General features: G+C 54.2%; 4 protein-coding genes across 4 annotated transcripts; all 4 read right to left on the bottom strand.

The window, feature by feature from the left end:
* Nucleotides 1-341: 341 nt before the first annotated feature.
* EV422DRAFT_523391 (uncharacterized protein) lies at nucleotides 342-2,678 on the bottom strand. Its single transcript, XM_053069904.1, has 4 exons — nucleotides 2,348-2,678; nucleotides 1,339-2,278; nucleotides 662-1,247; nucleotides 342-591 (listed from the first exon to the last, which is right to left on the bottom strand). The coding sequence occupies exons 1-4, from the start codon at nucleotides 2,465-2,467 to the stop codon at nucleotides 558-560; spliced, it is 1,680 nt and encodes a 559-aa protein (XP_052927282.1). The 5' UTR covers nucleotides 2,468-2,678; the 3' UTR covers nucleotides 342-557.
* A 217-nt stretch (nucleotides 2,679-2,895) lies between these two features.
* On the bottom strand, nucleotides 2,896-3,935 carry EV422DRAFT_523387 (LITAF-like zinc ribbon domain-containing protein). Its single transcript, XM_053069903.1, has 2 exons — nucleotides 3,853-3,935; nucleotides 2,896-3,768 (listed from the first exon to the last, which is right to left on the bottom strand). The coding sequence occupies exon 2, from the start codon at nucleotides 3,760-3,762 to the stop codon at nucleotides 2,908-2,910; it is 855 nt and encodes a 284-aa protein (XP_052927281.1). The 5' UTR covers nucleotides 3,763-3,768; nucleotides 3,853-3,935; the 3' UTR covers nucleotides 2,896-2,907.
* Nucleotides 3,936-4,517: 582 nt separating this feature from the next.
* EV422DRAFT_494115 (OPT oligopeptide transporter protein-domain-containing protein) lies at nucleotides 4,518-6,962 on the bottom strand (the record flags this gene model as incomplete). Its single annotated transcript, XM_053067715.1, has 4 exons — nucleotides 4,518-5,308; nucleotides 5,381-5,667; nucleotides 5,738-6,272; nucleotides 6,359-6,962. 4 exons carry the CDS (start codon nucleotides 6,960-6,962, stop codon nucleotides 4,518-4,520), a joined length of 2,217 nt encoding a protein of 738 aa, XP_052927280.1.
* Nucleotides 6,963-9,697: 2,735 nt separating this feature from the next.
* Nucleotides 9,698-11,109, bottom strand: EV422DRAFT_523380 (uncharacterized protein). Its single transcript, XM_053069902.1, has 2 exons — nucleotides 9,961-11,109; nucleotides 9,698-9,765 (listed from the first exon to the last, which is right to left on the bottom strand). The coding sequence occupies exon 1, from the start codon at nucleotides 10,840-10,842 to the stop codon at nucleotides 10,039-10,041; it is 804 nt and encodes a 267-aa protein (XP_052927279.1). The 5' UTR covers nucleotides 10,843-11,109; the 3' UTR covers nucleotides 9,698-9,765; nucleotides 9,961-10,038.
* Nucleotides 11,110-12,512: the final 1,403 nt, after the last annotated feature.

Genomic DNA, 12,512 nt, shown 5'->3' with positions numbered 1-12,512 from the left:
GGAAGCGTTGATACGGTGATCTACTTACTAGGAATAGCGGGAGCTTGGCGACGGCCGACCTGGCGGTGAATGCGCGCGAATCAATCTCAAGGCGAGGGTGGATTTGACGGGCCCGCCTCAGCGAAGGTAGACCAGACCCTCATCAGATAGACCTACAGTTACGACCGTGGTCATTCTTATGCAGTGATCCCCTGAGGGAGATCCGTTTCCTGGAATCAAGAAGACGCTCTGTCCACCGAAGGGCGGTGTCGGAAACACAAAGTGGGCAGGGTGCAGCTCGCTCAAAGTTTCCGCAGCTGTTACAAAAAACCCCGAAACAGCATAATCGAATACGGGTTTCATGTTCAGGATGCAGAAACTACGATAGAGGATGAATTGGGATATAATTCTGAAAATAGCACAAGGAAATACATATGACACAAATCCTCCATCCCGTATTCAAGAATAGTCGAAACATCTTTTACTAATCGCCCGGCAACCCATCTCGCCGCCTTCGCGTACATAACCACACAAACCATGATCGTTCAGAAACAACCCAACCAACACTCTACTCCACCCTATCCCCGCTTCGTAACTCCCACCGTAACCTGCCTATCAAACGCGCAAACAAAGAGATATCAACACCCATCTCCTATGCCCCAAGAAAATCCCCCAATCTTACCTCCCCTTCTTCCCGTTCGCCGCAGGCGTCCCAGGCGCAAAGTACCTATTCACAGGTGCAGGCGCCAATCTCCCTCTCCCAGTCACTCCTCCCGCCGGCGCAACACCCGCCACTCCCGCCGCCGCCTCCCCGACCTTGCCGCTACCCAGAAAGCCCGAGTCGGGAACGGAGTTGTTGAGCAGACGTTGGGCGCGGAGACGGGAGGCGTTGGTTGTTCGGACCGGGGGCGCGTTTGTTGTTGTTGTTGTGATTGGGGGGGCGACGCTGCCGCGTTTGGGTGTCAAGGCTGAGATTGCGGAGTGGAGGCGTTTGTATGGGTCGGGTTTTGAGAGGTTCATGGGTTCTGCTGCGGGGGCGATGGGGGCGATCGCGTTGGTGTCACTGGTGGTGGTCGAGGCGGTGTGCGTGCGGCGGTGTGTCGTTGTTGTCGGGGGAGCTGTTTTGGCGCGGCGCTGCGGGAGGTTCGTTTTGGTTTTGTTGGTGCTGCTGACGTTGAGCGATTTCAGCTCCTCTAGCAGAGACTGAATGCTGGTGACGGGGATCGTGAGGTTGACTTCCTCGGGTGCTGCGGTGTCTGCGGACAGTTCTGTTTGAAGGCGTGGAACGAAAAATGGTTTAGTAGCGTCCCACGGCAGGTTACCATATGCGCAAAACTTGAGCGTCCGGGGGAAACTGACCTTTAACAGCCAAGACAAATCGAATAGCAGCGCCAGCGGTCATCCCCAACGCGCGCAAAGTCTCAACACCCACAGCCCTCACAACAGCCCAATCCATCAACTCCTCCTTCTCAAACACCGTTTGGAACGCGTCCATATCCTGCTTCTTCAGGAAGTCCGCCACGCTGGGCACCGCGGCGTCCTGCGCAGACGGTGTCGCCCCCTCCGTCTGGGATCCCGCTTGCGAATCCTTCTCTTCCGAGGTCTCCGACCTAGAATTCCTCGGCGACATAGTTCTCGACGAGGCAGACCCGTCCTCCTGTGCATCACTCGCCATATAATCCCCCGGCCCGATCTCCTCCATCATCTTCTCGACTGACGCGTCCGCATGCGCCGACGTCGCCTCGACCTCGGCTGCAGCAGGTTCCTCATGCGCAGCTATGGATTTCTGTCCGTCCTTCGCAAAGTGGAGTTTGATATGGTTCGACGAGTCGGAAAGCAGGTTGCTGTGGTCATGCGACTCCGTATCTGTCCCCACCTTTTGCGCAACCGGCTCCTGCAGCTGCCCAGCAGCGTCTGTCTCGAAACCCTCCATCTGGGCAGTCACATCCACCGCCTCCGCCTCAGGCGCCGCAGCAATAACCCCATCAACCAGCCCATCCACTTCCTTCCCACCCGCCCCTTCACTACTTTCCATCCCCACGCCATCATTTACGACCGCACGCCCCCGCCGACTCCGTCGCTGTCCCACGGCCACGTCGAGCCCAGCAGGACGCTTTTCGGAAGGGCTGGGATATCCTGGGAAAGCGTCCCCGGGAGTGGCTTCCTCAGCTGTCTGTTGGTCGTTTGGCTGAAGTTCGGTATCAACCCCGGCTGGGTTATTGGTCTGTTTTTCTTCTCGTTCGCGCTGGTTGGCCTTTACCATGGCATGGGCCCTTAAAGTATCGCGGATCACCGCCGTCTACATTGTTTATCTTCAGTCCGCAACACCGTGCAAATTTCTACTTATTACTAAGTGACTCAAATGTACCTTCTTGTTCTTCCCAGACAAACCAAGGTCGGTCATCAGACTTATGAGCTGCGCTCGGGTGAGGTTGTCGAATTCGTCTCCGGGGCCCGCTGCAGGGGCACCGGATGGACCTGAGCTCATAGCGGATGATTTGGAAGCTGTTCAACGCTCTGCAGTGCTTGGTATATGGGCACGTGCGAAAAGACAAGGTGCTTGTTCCTGGCGGGCCTTCGTGTGGGGGGAGGTTCGAGGGAGATTCCACTGCTGAGCGACTAAAAACGACCTGGACACGGACCACACGGACATGGCCGCGTCTTCGATGTCCGAAAATGGCCGCGACCTTTATGGCGAATCTGGACGCTTCTGCAATACGAACATGCACGACAGATACGTCAAAGAAGGATGTGCATTGTGATGAATAATACTATGGTGTTCAGCTCTCTCGCCCAAAATGCCAAAAGTTATTTGAAAGCCTTCATCAGAGCGTCCATGGCCCAAAGATAATGCATGACCGACCGCCACGAAAGAGGTGTCGCTCAACTCCCGAACAGACAACATCCCGTCAACCCCCCAACCCCCCATCACAGCCGTCTATAAACCCCCAGCCCATACCCACACTGCGGACACCGATGCGCCACATCCCTCATGGAATTCATCGAAAACGGGATCAAACAACACCCCAACCAACACCCCGCCAGCAAAATCGCCCCGGACATGCAATACGTGATCAACCCCGTCACGGGGATCGTCATCGTCTGCACGACCCTATTACACCGCGGACATAGCGCCGTCGTGGGGTTTGGGCCGAGGTAGGCACGCTGGCTGGGTGAGGAGATTATAACGGTTGTTGCGGCTGTGCCGTATTGCGTTACGCCGGCGGCGCCGGGTACGAGCAGCTGGCCTTGAACTTGTACGTAGGGGCTGGCGCCGGCGTGCGGGGCGGGCATGGGGGTCGCGAAGTGGGGTTGGGTGTAGACGATGTTGTTGTTGGTGGGTGGGACGTGAGGTTGGGTGAACTGTTGTAGTTGTTGTTGTTGTTGTTGTGGGGGTGGGTGGCCTGGAGGACCGTATGGACCGTTGCCCTGTGGTGGCGGTCTGGCGGGTGGAGCATACCCTGCGTTCCCCTGTTGTGCATATGGGTCCGGGAAGGCGATGCGTGGCTGTCCCGGCGGCGGCTGCTGGGCTGCAGAAGACCCCTGCGCCGCATTCTGCACATGTATTGCCGATGGGAATGGTACAGGCCCGCCAGCAGGATGCACCTGGCCACTCCCACTTTTAGCAGGGTCCACGTAAGGTATATTAGGGTCTTTGCTGTTCGAAGGGCTGTCGGGTGCATATGGCGGTGGAAAATCGGATGGGTATGGATGGGAGCAAGATGGGCCGCCACTTTCCGAGTCCGTGTCGTAGCGGCTTTGCTGTTTGTCGTTTTTCGACATCTTATACTGCGAAGGTGGGGAGAGTGAGTATTCGAAGAATTTGCGAGGAAATGTGAGCGGCGTCAGGAAGCTGTTGCTTGCAGTTTTCACCTAGGGATTATGCCAATGTCAACCAGTGTGTTTATGGAGGTGTGAACAAAAAGGGCGACAAACAAAAATGGCACGTCCACGTCAGCTTCCGCTCGGAGCCACGACAGAAGCCACGCGTGGTGTCCGAGATGGTTCCATGTCCACTGCTTTTGCGCCGCATCCACACAGATGATCTTCGAGCGGGTATCTGGATTGGACTTGAAGGTAGACTGCATGTTCAGGACATCCTTTCCAAGTCTTGCATCCATACTGTCCGTTGGCGCCTTCTCCAGCCTTCCAAGGAAGGGGCATTTCCTTGTAATCAGGGTGTTGAATCTAGTATCATATACATTGCATAGTAGAGCTGGAAGCGTGCATAACTTTTGCAAAGGGAATTGGGGCATAGTGGAATTTACGGACTGGAACATAATCACGACAGCGGGTGCTTGCAAAAACTCATTTCACCACTTCAATGTCATTTCAATTATTTCAGATGAGATGGACAAAGACTTGAAGAGGCAGCATCTAAACAAGGCTAGGCTAAGAAATCTATATAGCAGCCTGGGGTATTGCACGAACGCCGTACTTGAGCAACAACGCCAGGTTAAGAAATCTACATGGCAACCAGACGGTGGTCGCGGTCACGACCGGCGCACAACAAATGACCAGCACTTGTGAGAGACTATCTACCCACAGAAGGGAACCTCGGAGCTTCCGAAGGTCTTTGGGTTGCAGGCAAAGTTCGAGCCGACCGAGGAGGCCTCGAAGTTCAGAATCTCCAGGGCCGCCGAGATGAGGCCGCCCAATCCTTCACCGGCGATGAACCCGGAAGCCAATGCGAAGCCCCAGATTTCCCACGATGCCGCATTGCGTTTCGACCAGAAGTACGCGATCGTCGAGCCCAAAAGCATGGCGTTTCCGTACTTGGTTTCTTGGACGACCCATGCGACGCCGATGGCCGACATGTTGGGGATGACCCAGGCGAATCTCGGGGGCAGCATCTTACGGGCGATGATGAGGCACACGGTGAGGGCTCCGATGATGAGAGCGGCGACAGCAGCCGTGTGGGGGATTCCCGGGTTCTTCTGCGTTAAAGCGATAGCTGTAGCTGCCCACGCAGAAGCAGCGGTCAACTCGAACTTGCATTCGCCTTCTTTGTTCGCGTACACGGTGTTGATACACGGGTATGCGTCGACGTAGAAGACGTACAGGCCGAGGGAGATGAAGGTGGCAAAGAAGGTGCCAATGGCTTGAGCGAGGAACTGAGTCTTGGGTGACGCGCGAAGCAAGTGGCCGGTTTTCAGGTCACCGACCATCTCGACGGCTTGACTGGCGGCGGCGGAAGCGACAGCCCCGGAAATCAAGTTTTGCATCTGCGCGTTTTGCACCAAAGGTGGCTCAGTCATCCCCTTGGCCCTAGTAATGCCTCCATATACGAACTGGGCAGTCTTGGCGATGGCGCCGGTGGGGTTGATGTCTATGTTCAAAAAGTTGAGTTTAGATCCAAGTTCGTCAACCAATCATAGAAGTTCATCGCCAGAATACCCACCGGTGGTTCCCGAGGCTTGGAAACCGATGAAGGCGAACACAAAAGCGAGGATGACAGAGAGGATGCCCTCACCCACACCAACGCCAAACATGGTCGATCCAACAATGACCGTCAGAACGATCGACGCAACGAGACCGCCATCCCACATCCAGGCTTTGGGTTGTTCTTCTGGGCCTGCTGGGTCTTCGTCCTCGTCGCCGACAATCCCCACGGAGGCCGAGTTCCGGCGGAAAAGCTGGATGTAAAGACCTTTGAAACCAGCGACCATGGTGCGCCAATTCCAGAACCTAAAGGGGACAGAGAAAAGGATATGAGATCTTTGCTCATAATATCTCAAGCTGAATGAGCATAACTTACAATTCGGTGAAAGAAGCGGCGATCATGACCATGATACCAGGCCAGAGCAACCAGTAACGCGCGGTTGCGCCGGTGGGGCTGGAAGCGTCGACCGACTTTCCGGGCATGCTGAGGTAGCCTTTCCCGGCGACCAACTTGTTTGCAACCAGCAGGGGGCCGACGATACCCCAGGCGGTGACGGAACCCAAGAAGAACGAGACGGACGAATGGAGCCCCGTGAGCATTCCAGCACCGATGAAAGCAGGAGTCCATTCGATGGCCCAACCCCACAGGTGGGCTTCCCAGCACGTGGAACCGCAGCCGGTTCTTGAGAGCCACGCGAAGATGCGCATCTTGTAGAGTCCCGGAATGAAGACCGACCCAATGACGTTCCAGAGGATGGTACCAATGATGGACAGGAACATGATGTAGGCCTTCTTCTTGCCGACCGCTGCACCAGTGACGGTGTGAAGAGAAGCGATGGTGGAAGCGGCGGCGAACGGTGACGGGAAGACGAGCTTCAATTGTAAAATGAAGTATTTACGAAGGGGAATGGCTAGACGTGAGGGGTCGGTAGAATTAGCTTTGCTTTATGCAACGGCGGCAAGACATCTCACGAGAAAGAAGAAAGAGGAAGCTCACCAAAGAAGAGACCGTAGTACGCGGTGATGAAGTTCAATGCCAGAAGCTTGCCAAAGTCCTCACGAGGTCCCGACCCGAGCAGGCCCAAACCGTACATGGCGGGTACAGCGGCCACGAAGATGGAGGGCAATCCACCGGCAGCGGTGGCGGTGGTTTGCACGGTGCAGTTCTCCTTTGACCCGAAGAACCCGCCGGTAAAGTGGGAAAGGGGCTTGAGGATACCCCAACCCAGAATCGCTCCGAACAGAGCAGCGCCGAAGGTGAAACCGGTTTTCAGCCCGAGGTAGATGGAGGATGCGCCCACGATAGATCCAAGCAGGGTTCCGACGACCAGCGCACGGATGGTAAGAGCGGAGCCTTCGTCGGGGAGCCCTTCAGGCAAGTCCACGTAGGACCCATAGAGACGCTTCTTGGGCACGATGTCCTTTTGGTCAAATGCGTCGAGTTCGCGGTCCTTTTCGTCGATGTTGGAGTGCAGTATCTTGTCGTTCTCTTCTTTCGTTGAGGCCACATGCTGGACCGCGACTGGGTTCTTTCGTCCATGGCTGCTAGACACGACGGGTTCGGCAAGGGGAAGCTTTGGCGAAGCAGGTCTTGCCAACATCAGGGTACTCCCTCTTATATAGCCCTCATGAACTGCCTGGATCCTATGGGATCAAGGACCACCATGAGCTCTCAGAGCTAGGCAAAAATTAGCGGCTGGAAAAAGTGCCTACCAGTGCTACCAACCACAACCCCGAGTCCAGACGCGGGCGCCGATGCGAAAAGTCACCAGCCTAACGGAAAAGTCACCAGCCTAACGGAAAAGTCACCAGCCTAACGAAAAGTCACCAGCCAGACTATTTCACTATCATAGATTCATATAATCTTAAAATCTTCAATACCTGTCGATCTGTACACAAACTCAACGCCAACCTAAAGAGTTTGTGACCTTCTCCACGGTGGGCTGTAGCTTTTACTCACTCCCACCGCGTCTCAACGCCAAGCCTGGGCCTTAAGCCGCAGGAGGACTCCGATGATCCGACGTCCGCAGCGCAAATGAAATAGCCTAGACAAGCTTATTAGGCCCAGTGTGACCTGCCGCGCTAATAGTCAGGCCTTCATGTGATCGCAACGGGCTTCAGTTGTACAGTCAGTGGACATAAAGCTGTGTGCATGCCAGATTAAGTCAGTGTCTGACGCGCGTTGCGCGACATCAACTCATCATCCTTAATCTTGGGGCATTGCGAAACCTGACCTAAATGAATGGATCTAGATCTGAATTTCGCTAATACCTAGTTGTCCCCCCATTGGCTGCGATTACGGCTGCCATTCTTGATGGCATTGACCGTGTCAATGCATCAAGATGCGGCTGCATTGTGGGCCATATAGTTTGCACAACGTTGTCCAACATTCCAGGGGTAGGGTTCGCTTTCGATACCTTCCGTGTGAGCATTGCCCACAGATTCTCAATCGGATTGAGATCTGGACTCTGCGCTGGCCAGGGAAGAAGCTCAATGCCGTGTTCATCAAAGAACTGTCGAGTTTCAGCCGATGTATGAATAGGGGCGTTGTCCTGCATGAAGAGAGGATTGGGAAGAAAAATCTCTAGATTCCGCCACATCGGCAACATGTTAGCAGTAAGATGTTGCACATAGGCAGTAGAGTTAATCCCTCCACGGTTTTGACCCTCCCGCTGAACACGCTGCATCTCTTTCATTGGACCTACTGCATTTCCAATGAATGCTCCCCAGTACATGAATGTTTTTCGTCCACTCTTCCTGGTGCCCTGGATGCAATCGGGATGAAAACGTTCAGTTCGTAAGCGCCAGCACCGCATTTTAGGTACCCAGCCAATTTCAAAGGACGTCTCATCAGTCCAGAAAACACGAGACCAGTCCGCTTCCGTCCAGTCTTGGTGCTGCAGTGCAAATGCAAGGCGTGCTGCTTTATGGTCCTCTGTCAATAGTGGCTTTCGGACCTTGAAACGCGAGGTGAGATAGAGCATGTCCCGTAGGTAGCGACGCACTGTTTTTGCAGACACCTGGAGTCCGGTGAGCTGTGTGAATTCAAAAGTGATCTGTTTTAGTGTTTTCTCCCAAGTGCTACTGTCAGCAACGACAATACTGCGGAAGGCAGCCAAATCATCGTCAGAAGGCTGGTACTTAGCTGGTCTTCCTGTTGGCTTCTTCGATTGATAGGTGGTTGGTGCAGTGGCACTCTCGTTCGCAAACCTCTTAATAGTGTTCCTCACAGTATTCCTGTGAACGTGCTCCTGCCTTGCAATTTCAGATGTCGTCTTGCCTGCTATATGGAGGGCAACTATGGCTGCCCTTTTTTGTGGTGTGAGAGGTTTCCCCATAGCTGAGGTGGTGAAGATGTTGGCGTGCATTTCGCCATCACGGCTTCGTCGCTGGCTTCAATACTCAAGCTTGCGGCTCCAAAACGCGCGGTGCGCTTTGTGAAACGGTCATTGAAATCCATATGGGGTGCACACAGCTTTTTGTCCGCTGACTGTACTGTACATCTACCACGTACCCAGACCCACGACATTTGCTATCGCTTTCCCATGGGTAGATCTTACATGGATATAGTATCATACAGTACAGTACGTCGATTCTCAGCTCATGTTATAAAAAAAATAACAGCCCTGCCGTTGGACAACGGGAATGAACCGATTAGGACATCCTCAGGCTGTGTGTGAGGGATGAGGAAGATGTACTGTACAGTAGGCTGCCAGATATCTCGTTACGACGGGTGGTTAACCCAGAAGTCACCGGCCAGCTGTCAATCCTGCCCTGGGCTGCATGGGGGTCGGTAACTTGAGCCTGTGGCTATGCTCGGACTGATGTGTCCTTGGGCGTCGTACCCAGATATCTGGCAGCCTATACTAATATGGTAATGGAAACAGAACGAAGTCCAAGAAAGTGTCAGCTGCCACAATGCAGGGAGTCAGTCACTTTGCCACAATGCAGGAAGGCAGCACCTGCATGCAGTGACTCTGGACACGGTTAAGTTAGCGGAACCGTCCGGCGGTTTCCCGCTTTCCATTCTTTCCAGACGCCAGAAAGAGCTACCAAGACTCGGGACCGCGCCCGACGACGACCTCTGGACATGAGAATCTCGCTCCGGAGTTCGTTGACCTCAAGCGCATTCTTTCCCCCCCGCTGATTATGCCAAGGGCCCGATTTCCATTAGCCTTTCTATGAAGCCACTGGTGGAGTGGACGACGGAACCTTCAACCACACAGCCTTCAAAAACAAGCTTATTCAACGCGTGCGTCATCATCTCACGACTCATCGACACGCGTTTGGACAAGAGAAGCGGGAATGACGTATTCCTCCTACATTCTCCCTGTCTCTTGGCGACCTTCAGATTCAACCCCGCCCCACTCTCAAGTTTTCAAGTCATAAAAGCGCTGTCAGAAGGTGAGTTGCACTGTTGCAGAAAGGCAGCACGGGCAAAGGGACTCCATCATAAGTTCGTACACCCGACGGGTTGTTTTCGTGCCACATATCGTCAGAAGCGACAAATGAGGCTGGCATTAGTTCCATAAGGAAGACCCAAGATTTTCCCTCCACCCAGAACATAAATACTCACCGTCCCCGCCATTTGCGCACCAGAAAAGACGGTCGACATCCACCTTCGCCAGGAAATACAGTCTAAACATACCCACATTCATACTCTTCCCGAAAATGACACTAGCATCCACGTCTTCGATCCGTTCGACGCTCCTCAAACCACGATTCCTCGCTACAACCCTGCTCGTCGCACTCATGGCGCCACAGGGGGTCCAAGCGATGTGCCGATGCTATTGCGGGAACAATTACTGGACAAACTATAATCAGTGCTCGTAAGTATGCAGAGAGTTCTGGGAGGGAGAGGCGGAGAGACTCATTCCCATCTCTATATTCAGAGCCGCAAGCTGCCAATCCGTCTACGGCACCTGCCCCTACGGCGGCGGCTGGAGCGCGCAAAATCAAAACCCTTCCATCATAGGCGGCTCCGTCGGCGGGTTTATTGCGCTGCTCTTCTTCCTCACACTTTGTCTCTTCTGCATGCGGAGACGACGACGCAGGAGGGGTTTGTTCCTCAGTGGCGGTCCGGGGCCAGTGTTTGGGATGGGATCTGGGGGCGTGTATACTGGCCCGCCGCCTGTTATGACGCAACAGCAACAGCCACCACACCAACCTAACGGTCACTACCCAACTCCAACACCCTACGACGCCCAACACCGTAATCAGAACCAGGGACAGAGCCAAGCACCGCTGCTGTTCCCGGAACCGGGCCACTCGGCTGCTGATTTGCATGATCGGAGGCATAGTAATGCTAGTACGAATGGCGGCCAGCCGCAGTACCCACAGTATCCGCCGCCGGCCGGACCGCCGCCGCCTACAACGACAGTTGGGGGACGGCCGAGTGGGGAGGATCTGAGTGCGCCGCCGCCGGCTTATCGCGCATGAGTGTGGATTTCGAGTGGGATGGGAGTAGGATGGACGGATCATTGGGGGTTTACTGTACGGGCTGTGGTGCGAAAAAAATTGTCTGATATGGCTGCGCCTATCGAGGCTGTCCTCTCGACCCTCATCTGTTTTTCTCTGTAATAAACAATCTGAATGAGAGTGATCTTGAACGTGATTTATTGCATCAAGCTGTTAGAGCAAAGAACAAAGACCTGAATGATGTGAGAGGAATGTGTTGTGGAACCATTCTTGCGCAAGAAAACATGGATGTAGCTTCCATATGTTCCAACGCGTTTGAGGAAAGCTACGAGGTGGATGGATGACGGATACGAAGGCACGTACTATACGTATAATATACTATACTCTCCCCCTATCACAACTAGGAGCTCGCATCTTTCGGCACAACACCCTTCTGCACCTCCTCCTACGCCGACATCTCTGCACCCTCCATCCCGGCATCTGCATCTTCCATCTCTAGCACTTCGTCACATCCGTATACTGATGAGCATCACCATCGTGAAGAAACATGGCCAACACGATGCTCAGCGCGATGTTATGGCGGGCATTGACGGCGGTCTGCGTATTGACCCATGATTCGGTAACCTCACCCACGGCACCACGGGCAATGGCCTCAGCCATCATGCACACAAATGTCCCGCAGTTATGGTCGTCGCGCTGTCGAGGCGTGAAGAGGGCGTCAACCGTCGGTGTCGGTGTCGGTGTGTGATTGAGCGGGGCTTCAGTGGCCGTAATGTACCAATCCCACAAGAGGGAGCCGATATTGGCCATCTTATCAACGTAGTCGTGGTCGTTCGGGCGAGGCTTTGAGTCAAATAAAACGAGGGATACGTTTTCGTGTCTGGTTAATGGCGAGCCAGGGGGGCCCAGGGGTTTTGCGGACTTGGGCGCCGGCACCGCGACGAGTATTGCAAACAGGACCCAGTGCAGATTGTCTGGGTTTGTTGGGAATAGCAGTATGTTGTACTCTGCAATGTTGATCGACCGCTTAACATAAAACAACAAAGGAAAGTTAGTTTAGTTAAGAACGGTACGGTTAAGTAACTTTTCTTACCGGAACAAGCCGAATAGGGACATTGGATCTCCGTGCCATTTTGACACTTTGGAGCCAGGTGGATGCAACGGCTAGCAGTGGCGGATAAATGGTTGGGTGCCGTGATGACCTGGCTTGTAACAACGCGCACCACCTATATATCCAGAGACAAGCATCAGTGAGTGACAACAATGACACACAACACACTCGCACGGAAAGCGGGAACGGACCTGTTGACAGCTTGATCGTTCAGCCAGCTATCGGTTTTGACAATCCACCGAATGGTAGCGGGTTCGATGATCGACGACCCTGCCAGTATCCTCAAATCTCCTGCTCCTTCCTTTCTGCCGCATCCGAGAGCCCACTGGCCCACCGGCAAATTTTTGCTCCTGATTACACGTTGAAGGAAGATGAGATGCTTTCCATCCACCTTTGGCCACGGCTCGCCTTTCCACATTGCCGGCGGCCGGTTACACCAACCGTCAACGTCTATATTCATTGCGGAGGGGTCGGGGTTTAGCTCTTCATTGTTGACGCGCGCATGCGTAGGAGATTCAGTAGTGGCGGCTGCGACGGGTTTGACTGGTTCGATGTTGGGCTCTGCCAAAGAGAGCTGAGCTGCCAAAGAGAGCTGAGCTGCCAAGTTGTCTGTCTGGGTTGG

This window comes from Fimicolochytrium jonesii (assembly GCF_025526975.1).
Source record: "Fimicolochytrium jonesii strain JEL569 chromosome Unknown EV422scaffold_6, whole genome shotgun sequence".
NCBI classification, from domain to species: domain Eukaryota; kingdom Fungi; phylum Chytridiomycota; class Chytridiomycetes; order Spizellomycetales; family Powellomycetaceae; genus Fimicolochytrium; species Fimicolochytrium jonesii.
The sequence above is the reverse complement of the archived record's forward strand: the minus strand, read 5'-3'. Positions and strand labels throughout refer to the sequence as shown.